General features: G+C 42.5%; 1 protein-coding gene across 3 annotated transcripts; it reads right to left on the reverse strand.

Annotated features, from left to right (window-relative positions):
• Nucleotides 1–475: 475 nt before the first annotated feature.
• TBC1D7 (TBC1 domain family member 7) lies at nt 476–23,017 on the reverse strand. 3 transcript variants are annotated; one of them, XM_059179294.1, is made up of 8 exons: nt 22,895–23,017; nt 21,437–21,556; nt 20,171–20,251; nt 16,229–16,416; nt 12,853–12,990; nt 3,425–3,570; nt 2,011–2,140; nt 476–1,031 (listed from the first exon to the last, which is right to left on the reverse strand). In XM_059179294.1, the coding sequence occupies exons 2-8, from the start codon at nt 21,546–21,548 to the stop codon at nt 945–947; spliced, it is 882 nt and encodes a 293-aa protein (XP_059035277.1). In that variant the 5' UTR covers nt 21,549–21,556; nt 22,895–23,017; the 3' UTR covers nt 476–944. The 3 variants fall into 3 exon arrangements, with proteins under 3 accessions (XP_059035277.1, XP_059035278.1, XP_059035279.1); XM_059179295.1 differs by lacking the exon at nt 22,895–23,017 and adding an exon at nt 22,505–22,523; XM_059179296.1 differs by lacking the exon at nt 20,171–20,251.
• Nucleotides 23,018–26,072: the final 3,055 nt, after the last annotated feature.

Raw genomic sequence — 26,072 nt, forward strand, 5'->3', positions numbered from 1 at the left:
TTCTTTGTCAACAGTTATTTTACATATTAGGGAGGGAAAGGATTCTCCAAACTCTAACTGCATAATTTCAAGGTCTCCCTCCTCTTCTAGGGGTGGCTTGGGTAGAGAACCAACTCACCACTCAGGCTTCTGCAGGTCCGACAGCTGAATCAGTCTTGAACAAAGGGCCTCCTCTCAATCACCGGTCTCAAAGCCTACAACTGTCCAATCAACAGTAACCATTATGTGGCACAACAGGGCCCAGGGGCATTAGCTATTAGCCTTAGCCTGCCAGTTCTCCCATTCCAATGCTGGGTGGCAGGGTGCTCCTAGAGCCCACCCAACATTTAATGACTCATCAGGAAAAAGCATGAGTCTGGCAAGACATCCGCAAGTATTCTCTCTGGTGAGAGATAGGTAGATAAATGCAGGTAGGTAAAAGCAGGTAAATGCAGACATATTTTGTTCAATAATTTTCATTCTGACTGACACAGAGGAAAAAAAAATGTAAGGCTTTTATTGAAACCTATTTGGCAAGATGAAGCCTCAGAAAGCAGACAGCTTAAACAAGCACTGCATCAAGGAGAGAGCCGACTTGGAGTTGTCAACAAAAGGAAGTTGTTCTTTATTCCAGAAATAGTCTTAGAAAGGAACGAGCATGGTGCTAATTAGAGAGGAGTGGGGCAGGCTTGCCTATCAAAGCACCCACCCTCCCTGGTCGATGTGTGGAGAATGGGGAGGTACTGTTGGAATAACCCTTTTAACGGCTGTTCGGAGCTGAGTTCTGTACTTCTGTGTAACTACAAGTTGCCGCTCCAAACACAACGTCACCAAGTATCTTAAATAACCTTACTGGGGGAAAAAATGATGCTTTGAGCACCAAAGCAAGAACAGCCTTTTCCGTGAGTGTAGCAGGCGGTGTCCCTGCTGAGGGTGGCCCCGCAGGCCACGTGCGCCGGAAGTCATCAGGCTGAGTGCACAGGGGTCCCACAGTGTTTGTGCCACAAGTCGATGGCCTTGCTCACTATCGCGTCCGAGCTGTCCTGGGGAATCTGCAGACAAGCAAAGCAGTCGTCATGAAACCGCAAGTATGTATAACTTCCTTGTCTCCCTGGTTCGCTGTGCCATAGCACTTATGTGGCCCCCACCCCATCAGAGTTCTCACGACTTGGCAGGGCAGAAAGCAATCGTGCGAAAGGCCGCGGCCCAGATCTCTGTTTTGCTGGCCACGGAGGACACGCCAAGGAGCTCTGGTCAGACTGCCTGGGTTTCAAGCCTGCGCTTTCCCGTGTGCTCCTGGGCAGGCTACCCAGGCTACCGGAGTTCAGATCCCAGCTCTAAAATGAGGCAGATGAAGCCGCTCTTCCTAGGGCTGTTTGGGATTCCATGGGAGACCCCCCCGTGAAGAGGACTCTTGTATTCACCTCACATTCACTGGTACTTACTATTTACTGAGCCACTATTCAAATGTTAATAGTGACCAATTAAAAAGAAGAGATTCTGGGTCCAGTGAAATTCATCCCGGCATAAATCTCCTCTACCTCTCTCCTGGTTAAGGGTACTCTAAGATACTCAGAGATTCATTTAGACCTTTCCCTGCACGCACTAAGTATACACTTACGCACATTAACAAACCCAACTGGGATTCTGCCAGAGATAGTAACACCAATGAAAGGGCTTACAAAATCCCCAAAACACCAAGCTTCCTTTTTCCACGAAGAAGGATTATTCGACCTCACATGACAGATCTCACCTCTTCCTTTTCTCAGCAAGCCTCCTGGTGGTCAGGCGATAAGACTGTGGCCTAACCACACACACTCCCGATAACAGTCTCACTACTCAGCCCGTCATCCCACACAGAGAGGATGCAAATAATAACCCACAGACCAACTTTAAGCTAAATTTTTCCAAGGGGAAAAAGGGTTTCTTTTAAGGTAAAAATATCAGAGAAAGAATGCAGTAGGAAAATCTGGCTTGCTAAACGGACTTCCTTTCTAGATTCAAAATCAAATTTTAAAAAAGAACACTTACATTTTCCAGAAACTTTGTTATCTTCTCTGCACTGTTCAGAGCCATTACTTTTATTTTAAAGGTCAATAAAATTTCCACAGCTACAAAAACTAGGATCTTACAGGATCCACTTACAACTTTATCCCAAACCCTACAAAAAAAAAAAAAAAAAAAAAAGATATAATAAAATTGAGTTTGAATTTTGTTTAGCTAAACATCTCAAATTATAAAATTAAATCAAATTACTCCTTTTAAGTATAAACTTCAGAGAAAAGCTATAATGAAATAATCATCAGAAAAGCAAAAACACAACAAATCAGCTATTTGAAACATATTTCACAATCAGCACTGCAAGGGAAAAACGAATGATCACTAAAGAGTACTTGCTCTTTAAGGGATCTACCAGACACCCATTCCCTAATGTTTTAAACCTGACATTTAAGGGAAGGAAAGTCTTAGACCAAAGTGTCATTTTATTAATATTGTGTAATGCTAATCTAATCATTAAGTACTAAGGAATAACAAAAGCAGCATATGAAATGAGATCAATGCAATTTCATTTTCCAGTGGCTCAAATTCCTAAAACTTCTCTAGAACTAAAGGAACTAGGAGGTGCCTGGGTGGCTCAGTGGGTTAAGCACCAGACTTCGGCTCAGGTCATGATCTCAGGGCCCCGGGATCAAGTCCCGCATCAGGCTCCCTACACAGCAGGAAAGCCTCCTCATGCCCACTCTCACTCTAAAAATAAAATTTTTTTTAAAAAGAGCTTAAGAGGCTAGTTAGGAATCTGCAACCACTCTAAAAAAACCTATTCTGATCATTCCTATTCCCTTAAAGTTGGTGTTGCACTCTATGTGCTTAGTCATGGACTGTCTTGTGCTGTTTTCTGCATGTCACCTTTCTTCCCAACTACCTCATACAGTCTTGGGGTAGAGGGAGGAGCAGGACTCTGAGATGCCAGCAATACGTCTGAAATGAATGAAAGCAGAGTGTGAGTCTCTGATCTCTCTGCCTGCCTTTAGCTACTTTAAAGATGTCACGACAGAACTAAGAAATAGGAAGACTTCCTCCAGATCAGGATCTGCCACATTTCTGGAAAAGCCTAGACCAATAGAAGCTCCTAGAGACGGCTTCAGACGTGAATAGTGTACATCATCTATCAGACTGAGGGCCTTCAAGTTTTCTAATTGCATATTCTAATCTTTCTAGCATCAACATTAATTTGTATTCATGTTACATTAACATTACTAATATTCTGGCATTTCTAAGTGCATAAATAAGTCGAATCAAGTTGCTCTGTCGCCTGCCAGGGAAGTTAGCTTCAAATTACTGGTATTATCCTAAAGTAGATTCATACACTGAAGGACAAGCACATGAGAAACTAGGATCCTTCTGTGCCTTCAGGCCTCTGGCCATCTCTGGAAGTGATACTTGCCTCTGTAAACTGGATTCAGGCAAGGACCCCGCGAAGCACCTCTTGAACCAGAGATCGTAAGGAAGTTTGGACAGCGCAGAACACGTCTTCAGATGACTCAGCAAACGGCTATCTTCCAGATTCAAGTATTGTTCAAAAGCCTTTGGCTAATGATTAAACAGGAAGAGAGATTACTCGTTTCCTCTGACATAACATTACCCAATCTCACAGCCTGTGATGAATAAGACGAATTGAATGTACATGCTGAATGCAGCAAGTGCTAGAAAACAAAATTTCAGACTCCTCCAAGTCATGAGTGACGCAAAGTTCCTAAGTCAGCACCGACCAGAGCAACCAGCGAGGTGGGACTGAGGGGTTTTCCAGGCCAGGAGCCAGCAAAACCGAACTCTTGTTCCCCCTAACAGCACTAACAAGGTTCCACAGCCAAAGCAAAAGTCCAAAGCAAAATTCAATTGTTCTGGGGAACTAAGAAAGGCCTGTGACACTCCTGGCTGCTCCAGAACAGTACATGATACACTGGGAGAAGGGGAAAGAGACCAAAGAAACAGAGTGGGATTCAAGTGGGGAGAGGGAGTCCAGAAGAATGCAACAAAAAGAGCTGGATATGAAAAGGGCCCACCAGTCCAGAGCACACCTATGCCAAGCACTACTGGGCACCACGCCAAAGACACCCCTACGACGGAGACATCCAGAGAAGGCACTCGGTACCACAAGTGCAGGAGAAGTCTCAGGAGGCAGAGAAATCACATGGGGGGCACAAAGCACCTGGGTTCCATCTGGTAGCCTCTCCCATGAAAGGTTAAGCAGCAGCCAACTCCAGAAGCCTGGGAGAGCTAACCAAGACAGCACCAGACCAGCCAAACCCGCCTGGCACAAGCTGCTATATCTAGGGTCCACTGGCCAAGAACGGTGCCTGGGAGTCAAACCCTGAAGTCTGTATTCCCTATTCAGAAAAACACAATGACATCCCATATCACCTAAGCAAATGCAAATGTTTCTTTTACTAAATTTCTGCATCTCTCCCAAAGAGGTAATTCCTAACTCTTAGAATGTTCGCTATAGCCAAACCCTATGCTACATACAGAAGAGTAAATGAAAACATACTGACATAATGTCCCCACCTTCAGGGAGCATACAAACTTGTAATAAAGCTCTCGTGGGGTAAGCACCTGATGTTGGACACATCGAGGTGGGAATCCGAACCCAGGCCTTATAAGGCCACGATTTCTTGGAGAGGTGACATCTGAGCCGGCTTACACAGAATGACGGGAGCCAGCCAGGCAGGGAGGCCCACATATTAATATTGGGCCCAGTTTTCCCCTCTTTCAAGGAGCTCTAATTTTTTCTGTTAAACCGACTTTCCTACACTATTAAATAATTCCTAGAGCTTCTCAAGAATACTCCACATAGCTCTCAAAAACAGGAAATTTTCTCCAAAGTCCAAGTTGTCAAAGGGCTCTTGATCTCACCTTTCACCTCTAAAACCCTATGTAGAATTCTGGTTGGTTCTGCCAGTGGAATGTTTTTTCACAAACTGAAATGGGTAAACACACACACCATATATATATATTATGTTTCATAGCAAAGAAAATCTCACCCAAAACTCAATACAAATAACAAGTAAGATACAGATGAGTGTGGGACACCTGGATGGCTCAGCCTCTGCCTTCGGCTCAAGTTGTGATCCCAGAGTCCTGGAATCGAGTCCTGCATCGGGTTCTCTGCTCAGCGGGGAGCCTGCTTCCCCATCTCTCTCTGCCTGCCTCTCTGCCTACTTGTGAACTCTGTCAAATAAATAAATAATCTTTATATATATACATATATATGTATATATATAAAATTGCTGAATAACCAAGTGAATATCATGAATTAAATGAAATGTTTAAGTATGCTAATCAACATCTTGATAATCACTCAATGTACATCTTCCTTCCATTCTTAAATTTTTCTAAATCTTTTTTCCTGATTTATAACATGTTCATTTTAAGAAATCTCAAAAATGCAGTAAGGAATAAAGAAAGATATAAAAAGCCCTTAAACTCATACTACCCAAAGATAACTACTGACAATATACAGGCTGCATAGCACCTGTTTTCCAGTATACATTACATTACACCTCACATCAGTCTCCCTGTTCAGTGGGGAGCCTGTTTCTCCCACTGCAGCTCCCCTGCTTGTGCTCTCTGTGTCAAACAACTAAAATCTTAAAACAAACAAAAAAGAACCAAAACAGATGAACATGCGGTGAAAGAGGGAGGCAAACCAAGAAACAGAATCTTAACTCCAGAGAACTGGCGGTTCCCAGAAAAGAACTGAGGGGATGGCGGAAACAGGCAATATGGATTAAGAGTAATCCATGAGGGGCCCTGAGTAACATATGGAACTGCTGAATCACTATACTGCACACCTGAAACTAATACAACACTGTATGTGAGCTATATCAGAATTAAAATTTTAAAAATCAATGAAAAAAATTTCACCCTTAAAAAAAAAAAGAAAAAGCCAAACTGAAGTTATCATCTCTCTCTCACCTATCAGACTGGCAAAAATAATACACCATGTTGGCAAGAGAAACTGTACGGAAACTTATCTCATTCTCTGGTTGAGAGGATGAGATCTATGAAGGGGAATTTGGAAATATCTAGCAAAATAACATATGCCTTTACCCTTTGATCCAGTCAACCTATTTCTAGAAAATATATCCCCCAAATATACTGGTAAGTCAATGAAAAGGTATATGCACAAAGCTATTAATCCGTAACACCGTGTCTAATAACAAAAGACTGGAAACATCCTAAGTGGCCAATAGAGAACAGGTAGATTAAACAAAAGCGTATACACAGAGTGGAGTAGTATGAAGCTATCTATACAGCTGACCCTTGAAAAGGAGTTCAAACTACATGGGCCCATTGGTATGTAAATGTTTTAATGATAAATGTATATTTTCTTCCTTATCATTTTCTTAATAACATTTTTTTTCTAGGTTCCTTTATTATAGGAATATGGTAATACCTAAAGCACACAAAATATATAATATGTGTTAATAGATTGTTTATGTTCTTGGTAAGGCTTCTAGTCAACAGTAGGGTACAGTAGTTAAAGTTTCTAGGGAGTCAAAAGTTATACGTGATTTCCAATTGCACTTAGCATCCCTAACTTCAGCACTGTTCAAGAGACAACTGTATTACTTATGGCATGATTTCTAGCATGTATCAGGTGAAAACACCAGGGTAGAGAAAAATGTGTTATCATATGCTATTACTAAATCTAAGAAAGATAGTGAATATAAATATATAATGTATATATACTTTTCTAGTGGAAAGAGACAATATTTACATTGCTTTTAAGTTTTAGTATACAGCAAATGGTAGACGAGATTATATTTTACAGCTAGTTAGGTTATTTCCAATATTTCCATGACTCTCAAATTCTTACTTTATGAAGAAAACATAACAGAAGGCAAAACTTGACAAAAAGAGACTTAAGCACTCTGAGAGGAATTAATATTGAACTTAGGAAGAGGCTGTTAATAATGTTTATTTAAAAACATAAACAAAAAAAAAAACCTTTTTAGGATAGCTTTTAAAAAGCAGATGAATGGCAATGAAAGAAAGTTCACTCACTTTAATGATTAAACACAATTAAGCCCAAGATGGCTTAAAGATGGTCTCCTCTGGAAAGAGATTAACCAGAGAGGCCGTCCAGGAGACAGTATGAAGTTGGATTCTATTCTTGCCAAAGACAGGACTCATCAGAGAGCAACATTTCCTAAAGCTTATAAGGAGAGGAGAAGCTGTGATGTAACCCTATCAATCAGAATATAATGACATAATAAATGTGTCACCACCAGAGTCTCATCTTCTTGTCCTGCCAAAAACCCATTACTGCCCATTACATGTATATTTCCCTAGGATGATAAAACAAGCTATGCTTTGTGATAACCAATTTCGTTGGTAAAACCACAAAAACTTGAAAATGATAGACAAGATTATAAAAACTCTAACAAGAAGCTAGGAAGAAGAGATCCACTAACCACAGTAATAAAAATGTTATGGGAAACTAAGAACAGCTTAAAGAGAAATGTTCACGTAAATCAGTAAATCAAATAGCAACAAAAAGGAAACTTAGGGTGCCTGGGTGGCTCAGTGGGTTAAGCTGCTGCCTTCGGCTCAGATCATGATCTCAGGGTCCTGGGATCGAGTCCCGCATCGGGCTCTCTGCTCAGCAGGAGCCTGCTTCCTCCTCTCTCTCTCTCTGCCTGCCTCTCTGCCTACTCGTGATCTCTCTCTGTCAAATAAATAAATAAAATCTTTAAAAAAAAAAAAAAAAGGAAACTTAACTTTTCTTACATATTCTAAAGAACTTTAAAAAAATAACCTCAGGGGCGCCTGGGTGGCTCAGTGGGTAAAGCCTCTGCCTCCGGCTCAGGTCATGATCCCAGGGTCCTGGGATTGAGCCCCACATTGGGCTCTCTGCTCAGCGGGGAGCCTGTTTCCCCTTCTCTCTCTACCTGCCTCTCTGCTTACTTGTGATCTGTCTGTCAAATAAATAAAATCTTTAAAAAATAATAAAAATAAAAATAAAAAAATAACTTCATAACTATTTAAAACTATGTGCTAAGTACTATAATGTCCATATTAAAATAAACCTCTTGGGGCGCCTGGGCGGCTCAGTGGGTTGGGCCTCTGCGTTCGGCTCAGGTCATGGTCTCAGGGTCCTGGGATGGAGCCCCGCATCGGGCTCTCTGCTTGGCAGGGAGCCTGCTTTCTCCTCTCTCTGCCTGCCTCTCTGCCTACTTGTGATTTCTCTCTGTCAAATAAAATCTTTTAAAAAATAAATAAAAATAAATTAATTAATTAAACCTTTTTTAAAGATGAAGAAATTAAGGTTTGGGGGCATTTAGTATTTTGCTGATTGAAAATTCATTTCTAAAAAGAAACTGGAGTTGAAGCAAAGCCAAGGCACTTTTGAAACAGCAATAATATGAAGGAATTTTCCTTACCACCTACCAAAACATATGAGGAAGCTATATTAAATAAATTATATGGTACTGGCCCAGGAATATACAAATAGCTTGATGGGGGAAAAGCCCAGAAAGAGATACAAATATATACAGAAATCTAGTATATGATTAGATTTCAAATCTGTGAAAAAAAGAATAAACCGAAAGATAGTGTTACGTGGTAGGTAGTTCTACTGCTTACTACCGTGTGACCTTGGGCAAGTTGCTTAACTGTTCTGTGCTTCAGTTTCCTCATCTATAAAAACAAAGAGGTGTGCTAAAATTAAGTTTTCATTAAAAAGTAAACTGCCTGGCATGAAGCATGAGCTTAATAACATCAAACCAAAAGGGGAAGACGAGGAGGCTGACTGAAGGTTTATTACAGTTAACAAAGAAACAAGGTCAAACTTGTGTCAATACCAAACATACACAAATCCCTCACAAATTAAAGAACTCAATTTTAAAATGTTTCAATATAGACGCATGTGGGTGGCTCAGTTAAGCCTTTGACTCTCGATTTTGGCTCAGGTCATGATCAAGGTTGTGGGATCGAACTCCACTTTAGGCTCCATGCTGGGTGTAGAGTCTGCTTAAGATGCTCTCTCCCTTTGCCCTCCCACCCAACCCCCACTCCTTCTTGCTTGAGCGCACTCTCCCCTCTCTAAAAAACATTTTTTTTAAACATATTAAAATAAATAAAATGTTTAAACATTAAAAGTTAGAGGAAAGTTTTTTTTTTTAAACCTGTGTTTTATTTTGGAGTTAGAAAAGGTTTTCCTAACTCCAAAAAACAAAATATTGACAGATCTGATTAAATCAGAGCTTTAAAAATCTCTATACAACATACAGGGAGAAAAGACTGCCAACATATGCAACACAGGATTAATATTCCAAGTATATCAAAAGTTCTTACAAATAAAGATGCAAACAAGATAGAGAGGTGGACAAATAGAAATCACCAACAAATATATGCAAAGCTGCTCAGCTTCACTAGAAAATAAGGATATGTAAACTAAACTAAGATACCACTTTCACTATCAGATTAACAAAAATTTAAGAAACTGATACTATCAAGTATTGGCAATGGAGTGGAAAATAGAAAATCTTATCTGTTGGGGGAAGCAAAATCAGTATGCCTTCCGGGTGAGCAGCCTGGCAATTAAAAACTTTAAATACATCTCCTTTCAATGGAGCAATCCCCTAAAAGGGACCTGCCCTGCAGAAACACTCAAGTATATAGAAAGGCTCAGGCAGAAAGGCAAGCAGACTGTCAACGTGGAGCTGGCATATTAAAACATGGCAGAATTCTTAACAGGAAATAATATGAACACACTTTTAAGAGGGGAAAAAACGTAGTTCTAAAGGAGTAGCTCTCAACCCTAGCCACATTTCAGAATCACCTGAAGCTTTTTTTTTTTTTTTTTTTTTAAGATTTTGTCTATTTATTTGAGAGAGACAGAGATCACAAGTAGGCAGAGTCAGGCAGAGAGAGTGGGGGAAGTAGGCTCCCCGCCGAGCAGAGAGCCCCATGCGGGGCTCGATCCCAGGACCCTGAGATCATGACCCAAGCTGAAGGTAGAGACTTAACCCACTGAGCCACCCAGGCGCCCCAACCTGAAACTTTTTAAAAAAAATAGAATTCTGGGCCCCACCTACCCCCAGAGATTCTGACTTAATGGGTTTGGGTGGAGGAAAGGCACTGATAACTTGTTAAAAGTTCCCAGGTGGTTCTAACAGAAGTCAGGGTGGAATACTACTGATCTGCACAGACTTGGAACGTGCTCCAAGACATCGAGATTTTTAAAAAAAAACTGTCAAGCTGTATCAATGATCTCATATTTATGGGGGTTTTTAAGTTATATATACAAAAAATATAAGTCATCAAATGCATGTATGTGTATTGTGTACACATGTGCATGTATATATATGTATATATGTGTAGATGTGGCTGGATTCCACCCAACCTAATGTACATAAGACAGGCTAGGATATACACCCAGCTAAGGACAGTGTTGATTTCTAAGAAAGTGGGGGGTGAGGATGTACAGATCTATAGGAACACTGGATTCATTCAGACTAATACTCCAAGAATATACTTATTACTTGTGTTATCAAAAATAAAGGATTCTTTAAAAAATAAAGAGTTCTTCAAATAATCCAATCAAGAAACAGGCAGAGGACATGAAGAGACATTTCTACAGACACATGAAAAAGTGCTCCACATCACTCGGCATCAGGGAAATATAAATCAAAACCACAATGAGATATCACCTCACACCAGTCAGAATGGCTAAAATTACCAAGTCAGGAAATGACAGATGCTGGCGAGGATGCGGAGAAAAGGGAACCCTGCTACACTGTTGGTAGGAGTGCAAGCTGGTGCAGCCACTCTGGAAAACAGCACGGAGATTCCTCAGAAAGTTGAAAATAGAGCCACCCTACGACCCAGCAATTATGCTACTAGGTATTTACCCTAAAGATACAAATGTAGTGATCCGAAGGGGCACGTGCACCCGAATGTTTATAGCAGCAATGTCCACAACAGCCAAACTATGGGAAGAACCTAGATGTCCATCAACAGATGAATGGATAAAGAAGATGGGGTATATATACACAATGGAATACTAAGCAGCCATCAAAAGAAATGAAATCTTGCCATTTGTGATGACTTGGATGGAACTAGAGGGTATTATGCTTAGCGAAATAAGTCAATTAGATAACAATTATCATATGAAATCCCAGATACGAGGAAGTTGAGAGGCAACATGGGGTGTTGAGGGGTAGGAAAGGAATAAATGAAACAAGATAGGATCGGGAGAGAGACAAACTGTAAGAGACTCTTAATCTCACAAAACAAACTGATGGTTGCCGGGGACAGGGAGAGGGTGGTGGGGTTATGGACATTGGGGAGGGTATGTGCTATGGTGAGTGCTGTGAAGTATGTAAACCTTGCGATACACAGACCTGTACCCCTGGGGCTAATAATACATTGCATGTTAATAAAAAATTTTAAAAATTTTTAAAAAAGGAGTTCTTTAAACATAAACTAGCAAAATGCTACAGAATTTCCTTCAATACTAAATAAGAAAAGCTAATTAAATCATGGTATAATCTGGACCTCTTGATCTAATTAATTAAGCAAATAACATTATGCTTCCATCGCCAAGCTTGTCTTTATTGAAATCAACTAAGTGGATTAAATTTTAAAATTCTGAAAATCAAATTTTACATAATTGAAATCTATAAAACACTCCTGTATCAGTGCTCTACCTACAAAGCTAGAGTCCTCCTGCCAACCGCCCTGGTGACTGCAGTTATTAGCACAGGGATCCTCAGGGCTCCATCGAACTTCATCGGCGCCCCTCACCTGGCCCCGAAGCCACGATCTCAGTTACTGCTCTCAAGAGAATTTCCAAATGAAACAACTCAACAATTTAAGAAAAAAGACATTCATTTTTAAAGGAGAGAAATAAAGGGAAAAAAACGAGAAAAACAGAACGGCAAGGAACCACAGGCTTCTGCTGAGGAAGCAGGTGCCACGCCGCTCTCTGTACTCCCGAGTCAGAGCATGGCAGCCCCCCAGCAGGCTGCCTCCCTCGCAGCCGTTCACCTCTCCTTCACTAACAGAATCCGAGTTTAAAGATCACAACATGTCTGGCTAAAACAAAGCCACACCCCCATTTCCCAGCCTCTGCTGCAGACAGAGGTGGCCAGGGGCCACAGTCCTGCCACTAACAGATAGGCACAAGGAAAGTCTGTCCAAGGGAGACACTTTTGCCTGGCTGTTCCTTCCACTCCTTCACTTTTGTCTTTGCCCTTCCCTTCCTACCTGCCTAGAACACGGAGGTCACGGCTGTCACTCCAGCATCCAGCTATGAGCAAAAGAGGAAGGATCACACCTAAAAATGCTGGCCCGAAAGGACAGGAGCCTGGGTCCCCACTGACATCGTGGCACTGTGGCACCAGCTCTGGACTGCCTTACCTCTAGATTTTTGGTTACATGAGAGAAAAAAATAAAGCTTCAGACATTTGGGCTTTCCATTACATACAGCCAAATTCAAACCTTAACTAATTCAGAGGCAATTCTAGATAAAGCCAGTAGATTCTAGACCAGGATAAGGAAAGGAGCAGGGGCTGCCAACTGTGGCAATGCAGCAGGCCAAACCCAGCCACCACCATTCTTTCATGCACTGTCAGCAGCCGCTTCTGTGCAATAGTAGCAGAGCTGAGTGTTTGCAAGAGAGACACAGAGACCATCTGGCCCACCAACATGGACATATTTACTACTTGATCTTTTACGGAAAATACTTGTTGGCTCTTACCATAGAGGGTCCACTCGTAACTGTAGCAGCACCAGGAAGCAAGGATATTTCCCCATCACCACTACTCACCCTACCCCCCAAGAGCCAAAAAGAGCATCGCTTACCAGCTGGGGTAAAGACTCTCGGTACTTGTTTTTTAACTGGTTCACGAAGGATCGGATAATCCAATAACAGTCGACACTATCCTCTACCATCTCTTCCACGGCTTTGGCAATGGCGAGAAACACCTCATCTTCTGGCTCCTAAAAAAGACAGTAAATCTCTGGTAAAGGGAGGGAGCCAGCAGAAGAGAGGAATACATATTTCTCGCATAAAAATGAGAGCTTACCCCCTAACTTTTGAAGACACCGCATTAATAAATCAAAGTGGAACCAAAAAGCACTCAGTCTGCCGCTAAAGAGAAGACCAGGGCAGAGAAAGGGGTGGGTAACCAAAGAAATCTATTTGGATCAGTAGTGCTTACGAATGTCCAGGTTTTAGACTCGTCAGATTTTTCCACCACTTAAGGTCATCAAAGAAAACATAAATCATAAGCGAGGTGCAAACTCTCTCCACCCAAAAGTATTCCCGAGGCTAAAAGAGAATTTCTTTCAAAAGTGTGTGATAAACATCACAAAGAAATGGAGACATTTACAACATACGGTAATTTACAAAAGTTCAATGATTCCAAAAGGACTAATAAAGCATCTTCTTAAAAAAAAAAAAAAAAGCATTTTATTTCAAAGCATTCATACATACCTTTAGAATTTTGTCTTAAGCACCTGATAAGTTAAAATATCCCTAGAATCAGAATTTTAGGAACCAGAAGAATGGCATTTCTCAAACCTCGTGTCAACACTCAGAATATGAACATAAACCCTCAAGTAAATTTCAACAAAGTAATCTTACAAAAACTAGAATCTACGTGGGAATCCATTTTGTTTTCAAACACAATATCTCACACAAAATTACATTTTCAGGGGCACACAGGTGACTCAGCCAATTAAGTGCCCAACTCTTGATTTCAACTCAGGTCATGATCTCAGGGTCACGGGATCAAGTTCCACATTGGGCATGGAGCCTGCTTGGGATTCTCTCCCTCTCCCTGTGCCCCTCCGCCAGCTCACGCACATGCACACATGCAGAAGCGGTCTCTCTTTTAAGAAAAAAAAAGAAAAAAACCATTACTTTTCATCTAGGATTTAAAAGCTGAAGGACTTTGGGGTAAAAAAAGGAAACTGAAAAGTATCTGTCTCCCTTAAAAGCTCAAATTAAATCAAGATTCCTATTTTTAAAAAGCATTTCATTTTAGGCCTCCATTCAACTTAATATTCTATAAAATGTCCAAGAGTAACAGAACCACAACAGGAAACAAACTGAGGGTTGCTGGAGGGGAGGGGTAGAAGGATGGTAACTGAGTGAAGGACATTAAGGAGGGCACGTGATGTACTGAGCACCAGGTGTTGTACGCAACTGATGAATCACTAAATTCTACCCCTGAAACCAGTAATACACTGTATGTTAAATTCAATTCCAATATGAATTTTTTTAAAAAAGTAACAGAATCACAGAAAATACATTTTTCTAAACATTAGTTACTGTATCAGAGGAAGAGAGAGAAGGAAGAAAAGGGAAAGACCATCTCCCTTCTTGGATGCCCAGCCTATACTGGGCACTGTGCTGGGTACTCCTGAACGTGGCCTCTCACTGGCTCCACGACAGTCTGAGAAGCAGGGAAGACAACCAACATCCTTGACTACGCTCCCAGCCGTGTGGAGAGCTGTCACACACTCTGCTATGTACTAATACTAATGAGGCTGAGTGGGGCTTAATGACTGGGGGGTTATGAAGTGGCAGAGCCAAAGCCAACACTTTGATGGCACATGTGCCCAAGACGAGGAGAAGGTGTCTGGGCGGGAGTGTGGTAAGCCAAGTAGGGATGAGGTGAAACCATAACCTATCATTTACATTTCTTCAACTAACAGGTAATCTAAACCAATTTAATACGTCATTTAAAAACTTGCAGAGTATCACCAACTGCACTCTGCCGGAGATAAGCAGAATTTATTTATTTTCAGGGTCAGTCTCTCTTGATAAACTTAATATGAGTGGACCACCTCAGATCTGTCCATGGGAGCCACACCATTCACTTCAAAAGCAAGAACAAGTCAAAACTCTAAGTGCTATATGGGTAGGTTGCCAACTGCAATAAAAGTTTCAGGGCGCCTGGGTAGCTCAGTCAGTTAAGTAACCTGCCTTTGGCTTGGGTCATGACCCTGGGATCCTGGGATCGAGCCCCCCATTGGGCTCCCTGCTCAGGGGGGAGTCTGCTTCTTCCTCTCCCTCTGCCCCTACCCCCAGCTCATGCTCTAATAAATGTAGTCTTTAAAAAAAACAATTTTTATAGAATAGCACAGCTTGCAGATAAATCCTGATACTGAGCAATCACTGTTTCAGCCACATACACAAAAAGTTAAAATTCCTATAATGAACATTAAACTGCAGAAAAATAGCCAAAGCTCAAGAGCTATAATCACTCATTTGCCTGAACTTCCGTTCTCCCCTTTATGAGCAACAAGTAGTCCAAGTAAACAGTTAAGGGTTTGTAGAACAGGAAAAGTTTAAAAACAGGTTGGGCCCTGTCGGGCTGAGGCCAAGGACGGTCAAGGCAAAGGAGGTGGCCCACTGGGTCTGTAGGCAAGGGCCAAGAGGTAGCTGGCACTACTACTTACAACCAGAGGAATGGGCAAAGAAGTGACTGTACTGAGGGGAGCCTTCTTGTATTTGCCACTGTCAGACAGGAAGGGGCAAACACAGAAGGGTGAGGGCAAGAAGAACCTGTGGTGCTGGACTGCGATCAGAGGGATCAGCGTGAATGGAGGCTTTTTCACACTCAGAGATAAAGAGACAGATAAACAGACATAGGTATGTCTGTGAATGTACACGATTCTATGTATTTACAGAATGTATATGTATTTCCTAGCTCTGCTGACAGGCCCTACAAGCAACACCACACCAGAACCAACATGCACATCTAGTTCCTTGTTCTTGGTTTCTAAAGACCAAACTTTATTAAAAACAGAAATGGCTGATTTTAGGATCGAGGCAGAAAAGGTACAAGATGGCTATGGAAATGTTCAAGGATGGGAAATTGTTATATAAAGACACAGAGGAGAGCCACTGAATGTTTCTAAAGTGGGGCACCTGGGTGGCTCAGTCATTAAGCATCTGGCTTCAGCTCAGATCATGATCCTGGGGTCCTGGGATCAAGCCCTGCGTCAGGCTCCCAGCTCCATAGAGGAGCCTGCTTCTCCCTCTGCCTGCTGCTTTCCCTGCTTGTACACTCTCAAATGAATCAAAATCTGAAAGAAGGAAAGCAAAAAAGAAGGAAAAGGAGAAGAAAAGAAGAAAAGTTGGTTTCTCAGGCAAAATATGATGCTAAGGCCAGCAGGACAGAACAGTCTAGAGTTGAACCAAGTGTCAAACTAAAGTACCACTAACCAGTGGAAAGGAGGGACTTCGAGGCAACTTCCCAGACTCCAGCTGATACATGCGGAGATAGACTTCAACCTGAGGTGTGGCATCACTGACAAAGCGAACAACTTCCAGGGCATGAAGGACATCACAGTACTGCTCCTTGCGATACATCATCACCTGGGCATGGGACTCGTGGTGCGGAGGCAGGATCCCTACACGGAGACCGAGGGGGGAAGAAAAATGGGCAAAGTACTGAGACACAGACCCAAATCCCTTGATTACAGAGAACCAAGTGAAAGACTGCCCAGCACAGTGAGACTGGAATCACATGGAGAGTTAGTTATCATACAGATTCTCTTTTACAAGTTCGCTCTATAAAACAATCTTGAATTTTAAGTACTACCAATATTTGAATGTCATCTGCATCACTGATATTTAAGAGAAATGAAAGGGCATCATAAAGCCCCTGAATAAGTGTACCATCCAAACAATAACCACATCAATTACCATAATGAACTCGCTCAATTTATGATTGCTGGCCCGGGGCCTCCCTTGGCTCCTACAGACACATCTCCAGGTTTTGCACTTGGCCCCTGCTATAGACCAAATTGTTTTCCCCAAAAACTCATATACTAAAGCCCCAAACCCAGTGTTCCAATTGGAGATAAGGCCAATAAGGAGTGATTAAGGGTAAATGAGGTTGTGATCCAACAGAGCTGGAGCCCTTTTGCGAAAAGGAAGACCTCCTGGAGTCTGCAGTCTCACTCGCTCTGCAATGTGGGGACAGAGTGGGCAGGTGACCATCCTCAAACCAAGAAGGGAAGCCTACAGCACCAACAACCAAACCAGCCAGCACCTGGATCCTGGACTGCTCAGCCTCCAGAACCATGAGGATATAAACTACTGTTGAAGCCATCCAGTCCGGGGTATTTAGTGACAACAACTCATCAAATCCTTCTCTTCCACAACAAGCAAACTAGCCTAGCTTCAGGACCACAGAAATCTCTCATTTTCGCTGATGAAGCCACCTTACATTACATTTTGATGCCATTTTATGCTCATTAACCCATCTAAACCTATTTACCCAGGAGGCTTTGGGGCAAAAATCTATTTTTTTTTTTTTTTTAAACAAACAAATGGCATGGAAAAAGCCCAGTGTAAAGAGAACAGGACAGGCTTTTGTCTAGTCCCAGGTCTGATGATACCAGGACTCTCACGAATTTCTCTCTGGAAACTTGTTTCCTCAGCTGTCATAGGTGGTAAATGGAATGGATAATGTTCTTTGTACAACACTAGCCCCAAAAGTCTGCATGAGAAAAAGGGTACGAAGGACCAAACAGATTTGCAAAATGTGACAATGAATATTCAAGGCTCTAAGTTCTGCTATAAAGGAAAACATCTTAGGGGCACCTAGGTGGCTCAGCTGGTTGAGTGCCCAACTCTTGATTTCAGCTCAGGTCATGATGTCAGGCTCCACACTCAGCAGAGTCTACTTGGGATTCTCTCTCTCCCTTTCCCCACCTCTGCCTGCACACACGTGCACATGCGTGTTCTCGCTCTCTAAAATGAATAAATAAAATCTTCTTTAAAAACCCTCTTACTTATTCCAGCCTCATTAAATTTAGCAAGACTGTATAGGAACACGGACTCGAGTCAAAGCTCCTGAGGTGGAACTCTAGCTCTACAATTAACTGGCTGGATGATGGTCAGCAGTTTAGTCTCCCTATGCCTTAGCTTCTCCATCTGAAAAATGAGGCTAATAATCCCTATCTCAGTTGCTGTAATGACTAAAAAATTAATATACATAAAGTACCTAGGAAGTACACAACACATACTAAGCTAGTGTAAGTGTAAGCTATACATATGACTAAGGATCACTCCTTGGTATAGAGCACCACAGATCCAGTATTCTAAAGAATATTCTGGAAAACAGAAGTTGGATGAGCTCAAAAGACTTAAGCTAACATGATGCCATGTTACCATTAGAACCTAACTCACCTAAATGTTCTCTGTCCTGACAAAGTTTTATCTACTTTAGCTTTGCGGTTCTGTGCCAGGCTTCTGGAAAACCCAAGGGAATACACTAAAACGTCCTCCAAATCTGGGCTAGTAAAGATTAAACAGTTGTAATTCAACCCTCCTCGTACTATTAGAGGCAGCACAGTGTTTCCCATGTTAAGCCTCAAAGTAAGAGCTAGTTCTAAAACACTTCTTTCCAATATTTACCTAAAATATATCAGGAAGCAGGCCTGACAAGGTCCCTGAGTAATCAACACCTGTGCTGGGAAGAGTTAGCTTGTCTCCTACACAGCATGGCAGCTCCAAATCCCTAGTGTCTTTACTACAAAATAACAAAGACTTACCTGATAAAGACAAGTGGGAAAAACAGACATGATAAATGAAGTCTAGGCACTTACAAAGTGTCACAAAGTACAACTGTACATCTCCCATGAATCCACTGCTATTATTAACTCTTAAGACATAGTATTTCCAGGGCACCTCCGTGGCTCAGTGGGTTAAGCCTCTGCCTTCTTCAGCTCAGGTCATGATCGCTTCTCGGCCTTTTGGCTAAGATCAAGTGCAGCTCAGGTCATGATCTCAGGGTCCTGGGATCGAGCCCCGCATCGGGCTCTCTGCTCAGCAGGGAACCTGCTTTCCTCTCTTTCTACCTGCCTCTCTGCCTACTTGTGATCTCTGTCTAATAAATAAAATCTTATAAAAAAAAAAAAAAAAAAAAAAAAAAAGACCTAGTATTTCCCCAACAGAAATAGAAAGAATTGACACTTTACCTAAAAGACATCCCTGGAAGGCTTTTTTTTTTTTTTTTTTTATGGCCACCAGAAACACCAAGATTAAAGAAAAAAATGTTCAGGGAAAAACTAAAATAGTTCATACTTGCTCTCTAGACACGAACTGGACGGTGGCCCACCAGAAGCACAAATGCACAAAGACTGCCGGAACGCACAAAAAAAGGGGATCATACAGTGCTTCCTAATATGGACTGTACTCCCCCCCGCTGCCTCCACATTACATCATCAGACTCAGGACTACAGATTTCTCAAGTCCTGAAAATACATTTTGGAAAGAAAATGAGGTCTACCGTCTCTCCTACTTCAAATGGACTCTACCAGCCTAAGCTCAAATCCTAGCTCTGCCACTTGCAGACTGCCGGGCCTCAGGAAAATTATCTAGCCTGCGGTCTTTGTCCTCATCTGGGATATTAATACCTATCTCACAGCAGAATTCTAGGAGTACTCTCATTTTTTTCAAAGAAAGGAAGAAAAGAAGCATGGTAATAGCTGGACGTTTTATGCATCAGCAGGCTCAGCCATCATAGGAAAAAAATCCTTGGCTCAAAAGGATGCTGTCAGTCCCTTGTGGCACCTGATACACTTTTTCTTCTACAGAAACTGAGCAGGTTCCTTTCTTCTTCTTCCTCAGCCACTCATCACTGAAATGTATCCATCTGTGCTTTCTAGGAAGTAAAAACTCTTCTGTTTCTTTCTGAGAGCACTCATTAGGAAGCTAGACCTCTGCAGCTGGGGATCACAGCGATAACGTATTGAGAGCTTCGACCTCAGTCTAATTTAGCTCAATAACCTCATTTTACAGGTGCAAAAGCCGAGACTTAGAGGGGTCTTCCTCGGGGTTACTGAGGTGATGGTAAAGGCCAGATCAGTTTCTTCTCCAATACGATGCTCTTCCCACAGTTAGTTTCAGCAACACACGTTACCTTCCCTTCTGTCATGACTAAACTGACATTCTTAGAGTCCTACTGAATGTACGGCTATTGAAGTCACCTTCATAAACATACACGTTCACGGTGAGCAGTAATTCAGTCTCCTGAGAGTAGACCTGATATTCAGTAACGGGCCTAAAAATCCTCTTTTTTCTGACTGATAAGATGGCGAATATCCCCTCATTCAACACTTTTGAAGAGAAGCCTTCCAACCGTTGATCTCATACCTAGAAGCACCTTCCATACCAGCGCACGGTACATGGACGGGAGAGGGAACCTCTGACTGAAAGTACAAAGTTTCTCAATATCTAGACAAAGAAAAAAAAATTAGTTAGAAGCTTTTTATGCTGATCACAAGAAAGTGCATTTTGATTTTTAAAAATTGAAGTAGAGTAACATTTCTTCAGAAAAATTCTACTCTAGTCAGTGAATCTGGGAAATGCAATGCTGGTCTGATTTCTAGCCCAGGTGTTCCTCCAACTAGCTATTTAAAAACAATCAGTGCCTCAAGGCGTAGGTGATGCTTTCTGCATATATTACTACGTTTCCTACAACACAAGCAGTAGGTACTATTTATAGAATTTATTTCATTTAATCCATACTAAAAGCTTGTTGGGCGCAGCAATTGGGGCACTTAGGTGGTTCAGTCGGTTAAGCATCCAATTCTTGATTTCAGCTCAGGCTGTGATCTCAGGGATGTGGGATCAAACCCGGAGTCAGGCTCCCTGCTCACCGGGGAGTTTGCTTCTCTTCCACCCCTCCTCTTCGCCCATGTTTTCTCTCTCGCTCTCAAATAAATGAAGATTTCTCTTAAAAAAAAAAAATGCAAAAACTGAAGCTCCAAGCAATTAAGTGACTTCAGTTAGTATACCTAGTGAGTGGCATGGTCAGCCCTCAAATCTCTACATTTTCCAGCAAACCATCCTCAACTGTCTTGGACCTCGGATCCCCCTACTTGTGAATAATTCCAGACATACTTTAAACACAGACTGTCTAGTGAGGATCAAAGATCAGGTAGGAAATGGTTTGGAAATCTTAAAAGCATTCTACACATACAAAATTTTTATCTATTGTTCAGTTTATTTTACTCAAGTCAACAGAACAGACCTTATTATTACTACAAAGAAACTAAAATGTCAATAAATAACACAGTCCCAGTATTTCCATAGAGGAAAAATCATGGCCAAGAGTTGTTGTGAATTTACCCAGAAGCTAGTAACACCTCTGAAAACTGAGGAAAAGAAATACATGGGAAATATGAGAAAAAAAAACACCATTGACTTCCTGAGACCTTTCAAAGACATCTGACTTGGCCTTGGCAAAATATAAGCTTGAAAAATCCATAACTTCTCCCAAAATACACTATTCACCTGGAACTAAAAAAAAATACATCAGGTAACAAATACTTCTGAATGTCTTTTAAGACAGCATTTCTTTCTGGACAGCTGGGATGACTAAAACCCAACCACCTTAATTCAGCTTGTAAAACTCACCCAGCCGGTCATCTTTTAGGAGAATTTCCAAGGATTTCTTTTCTTCAACTCCACGAAACCCCACTTTCTCATAATATACTGAACGGAAATTTCTCTGAGAGTCCTCAGTCATGTTTCATTCTTGGGAGAGAGAGAGAGATCAGAGAGGGGGAAAGAGTGAGCTTAAAAACAGAGAATGAAGAATTGGGACTTTCCCCAATGATTTTCTGCAACTTCTCCATGAATTCAATATACTAAAACAAACGGGCTGCCCTTGCATAGGAATCAACATTAAATATCTCCTTTTAAACAACTACCACCACCTCACCTATGCTCCTTGGCCAAAAACCAACCCATAAAACTAAAGTCCTCTGAGCTGTTAGATTTCCTACGGTGCAGGGACTAGAATCACTATTTATGGGAGTTCCCAGCCATTGCACACACTCAAAGAAAAAACAATTAGTGAAATATGAAGACAGACAAGATGTCACGCAAAAGGGGTTACCAAACAGTATCCACTGGGATTCTTTGCTTTACAATTATTCTGCATTAAAAAATTATACCATATGCTAAAATGTTGGCAATGGCTTATCTTTAGGGAATAGGATTCCAGGGGACTTAAATCTTTTGCTTCGCCATTATTTTTGAACGGGCATTTTGTAAGTGAAAAACCAAGCTATCAAGTAAAAGGCGGTAAGTAAGTTCCTCACTTTAAACACAATATTATCGAATATAATTACCAAAATTCAGAACCCACCACAGATTAACAGCAGTAAATTGTAAAGGAGAAGAGGGGCAGGAACATTAATTAGCCTGTCCTCCAGTGATGCCATAAAGCTGGAGAAGGAATCAGGACTTAAAATGTGTCATCAGAATTCAAAAAGTTCAGTGGTTTCTGGTTCTTTCCCCAATGAACTTCATAAAACAGAGTTCATAAAATTCAGTTCGTCATCAGGAAAAGGTCAAATCGGGTTGGCATTTTAAGAACAAAATGTGACACATTTTTCAGGAAGTACTGCACAGCTTGACTCAAATGCTTAAAACCTCGAAGCAAAAGAAAAAAAATATGTAACATATATATACACAAACCCCAGGTTTTAGAAATCCTGAGCAGTTCCGGACAGCCACGGTCTTATTGAAAAGATACGCTCTGAGCCCCTTCCGTCACAGGAAAGAGGAGGAATGGTTTAAAATGAGAAATTCTCAAGAATTCTGAGCTTTGAGGACCAAACTTTTTTTTTTTAAACCCCAAATCATAGCACTAAAACGCTAAACGAATTCGGGGACTCATTTAAAAGCGGCCGCCAAACAGCTGCAGGGGGATGCGACGCCCGCTGCCTCAGAACGGGCCATTCTCGGGTTCCACGACAGCGGCACACGGGTCCTGGAGGAAACTCGGTCAGCGACACTCCGGCCCCGGAGCGTCCACCTCAGGAAATGCAAACGACCCCAGGTCCCATTCTCCCTATCACGCTTCACCTCTAAGTAGTGGAAACCACACCCGGGTTGACACTAAGCGGAAACCAGGCCCAGCGCGCTGACCCGCTGGCGGGCAGGAGGGCGACGTGAGGGCCGCCAAGAACACGGACGCGCCCCCACGCTGGCCCCGCCAGCGCCCGGGAAGCCCGCGACCCACAGCCACTGCTGCCGCCGACGTCGCCGCCGTCGCCGGACGTGACGTTGAGTACCCGCCCGAGGGGCGGTGCCGAGAGTGCGCGTGCGTACAGAGCATGCGCGGAAGCTCCTCTCCCGCTGGGAGACCGGGACTGTTTAAAGAGCCGAAGCGTCTGTGGTGGGAGGCTCAGGTCCTCGTACCGCGACGCACGCCTCCGGCGTCGGTTCTCTAACTCCTCCGGTCCACCCCTGGTCCGGAGGATCTCTCTACCCTCTTATTCCCTCTGTCCTGGCGGTTATTGTTTGGGACGCTCACTCCTCCAGGGTTGTAAGGTCCCCGCCTGTGGGAGACCTTGGAGCCCAGGACGATGCCACCCCACCCACCCAAGCTATCTGTCTGCAGTGGAAGACTCCTGTTTTGATTCTTTATTCCCTTTTTATTCTTTCAGTGTGCGGAAACAAGTGAAGACCAAGCACATCACAAATGCAAAGGCAGTTTATTCCGAACTTGCTATGCAGGAGAGCCACCCTCCGTTGAGTTCTGGCAGAAGATCAAAGGCAGATGGAGGAGTGGGAACGGCTGATCGGCTGATCCAGGGGGAAAGGCAGTGCTTCAGGCATGCCCTCACCGAAGGCTACGGGCACGGGAAAGCTGTAGGGAGACTAATTAGAAATGGGGCATCCTGTGTGATCCCAGCGATTGTCAGTTAGCCATGTGAGGCTTTCTCTGGTTGATCCTAAGTTGGGACAAAAATTAGGGAACCTGTCAGTTATTAATCAAGTCCTGGCCATTTGGGTCCAATTGTTAGGGTCATTTATTGTTTAACTTACTGGGTTGTTTCTAAAGCTAGCAGTCGGGCTTCCTGCAAGTCTGACTTAACAGCAGGCAACCTTCCTAGAGTGATTATTATAGATAAGGCATTGGTTCTCTCTCTGGGTTGCGGCAGGTTGTGGGTCAGAGTTCTATTTTTATATATAGTTGGGCCACTGTATATTCAGATTAAAAACTATAAAAGTAAATTTTGAAATGTGAAGTCTGAAAAAAAGATATACTAAACACAAGCCCCATCCTATTAGATTCAGCAGACATAAAAACTACTCTGTAAAATGGCTGTTAAAGCTTATAAACATTTTCAGTTTCTCTGCTTACCTTGTCAAAGACCAGCACTGGTCCTGGGGACACCCCCTCTGAGCAGCACTGCCTGGGTGGGTTTTTAAACCAACACAGCTTGAGAGGAACCTCCTAGAAAAAGTCAGCTCAGCGATGGATGCTGCCTCCTTAAAAACCCAAATGTGTATGGAAGAGACCACACAGAGACCAAGCTCTAGAGGGAAAACTTGGACTCAGTAGTACAGAAGTCAGTCCAGTTATAGTGTCAGGAAGTTTGTGGTGGCATAGCTCTGTAGAACTTTAAGAGAAGCTAGTAGTGGTGGTTAAACTCAGACACTTATGGTCTTCCCAAGCCCCCACCCCCCCATCATCACCATCTTTATTTAGTTCGTCAGTTCTGGGGTACTAAGCCTTGCTTCGGCAGTGTTTCTTCACATTGGGAAGAATTCTTCAAGTTCTAGCTTTCAAGGATTCCCTTTGCCTCATTTGCTTCATCTGAACCTTGACCAGTCACTGATGTTTACAATGTCCTTTTTTTAAATCTTTGAAATAGAGCTAATCACGGTGACGGCATCACAGGTATTGGAACTCTTAAATGAGAAAGCGTAAGCTGCTTGGCACAGCGCTTCGGCACAGCGAGGATATATGTGAATCAGCTGCAAATAGCTTAAGGGTGACCATATGGTTCTTTAACTGCCTTTCCCTGTGCTTTTTGGTGAGCTGAGAAGCAGTATTTGGAAACTTCTCTAGGAAGTAAGTCTCCTGGAGACCGTACTTAACACTGCAGCCAGAGTGACCCTTTCAAAATGTCCTTTTGACAGCTTCCTCAGAGTAGAAACCAAAATCTTTTCATTATGTGCCTTCTTCCCTCAACCTCGTCTACTCTTAGGGACCCTCTTGTCTTAGTACCTTCTCGTGTTTGTTCTCTGCCTGAAATGCTATTTCCTCAGACAGCCGCATGATCTGTTTCCTCACCTTAAGTTTGGTCATATGTTTCCTCCCCTAACCACCCTACCGAAAGTTGCAAATTCATTGCCCCCGAGTCCCAACCTCCTCCCACACTCTACGTTTCCTTTCTTCCGCAGCACTGATGACCTCACGCGCTAGGTAATCCACATCTTCTAGTTGTTAATGGAGTTCATCCTCCCACCAGAATGTCAGTTCCAAAAGGTCCGGAACCTTTGCTTTGTTAACTGATGCATCCCCAGTTGATGAAGCACTACTTAACATAGTACGTGCCCAATGCATACTTGGCTAAGGGAATGAAAAGAGAACCCACACACTGAATGGACAGCCCTTCTTTCTTTCTTAGCGTTGTACGTTTGGGCTGTGAGGTGTCAGAAGACATTATTAGCCACAACACAGAACACAGAGTGGAACAGGCAAGTGTGATGTTGTGATTCATAATAAGAAATACGTATTTGGTCTTCATCCCTATGGCTGGCTCACAGCCCTGAAAACCCTTGAAATGTCCCAGGTGTTGAGAGTGATAAAGATATCCTGTATTATGTTAATGAGGTGACTGTTGGACCACACCTGAGGGTGGGGGCTGGTTGCCTGGAGAATCAACCAGGTCATTAAAGGGTTGGAGCTTTGGTCTGCCCTGACCTCTGACCTCCAGGAAGGTTAGAGAGGCTGGAGGTGTAATCAGTCCTCAATGGCCAACGATTTAATCAATCATGCCTGTATAATGAAGCGTCCATCGGAACCCCTAAGAGGAAGGGGTTAGCAGGCAATAAAATTTTCATGGAATTTAATTGAAATACAAATTTTATTTTTTTAAGATTTATTTATTTGGGAGAGACAGAGAAAGACAGATAGTGAGAGAGAACACAAGTCGTGAGGCAAGGGAGAAGCTGGCTCCCACTGAGCAGGGAGCCCGACCGACATGGGGCTCAATCCCAGGACCCCGGGATCATGACCTGAGCCAAA

The sequence above is a fragment of the Mustela lutreola genome, chromosome 6 (assembly GCF_030435805.1).
Source record: "Mustela lutreola isolate mMusLut2 chromosome 6, mMusLut2.pri, whole genome shotgun sequence".
Taxonomy (NCBI): Eukaryota; Metazoa; Chordata; class Mammalia; order Carnivora; family Mustelidae; genus Mustela; species Mustela lutreola.

Excerpts from the sequence above, each read along its gene's own strand:
- TBC1D7 (XM_059179294.1), bottom strand. The coding sequence starts at position 21,548 with ATGACTGAGGACTCTCAGAGAAATTTCCGTTCAGTATATTATGAGAAA. Across the intron at positions 16,417-20,170 it reads GGTATGGAAGGTGCTTCTAG|GGATCCTGCCTCCGCACCAC; the intron begins GTATGAGATCAA and ends GTCTCCGTGTAG. Across the intron at positions 1,032-2,010 it reads TAACAAAGTTTCTGGAAAAT|ATTCCCCAGGACAGCTCGGA; the intron begins GTAAGTGTTCTT and ends GCTTGTCTGCAG.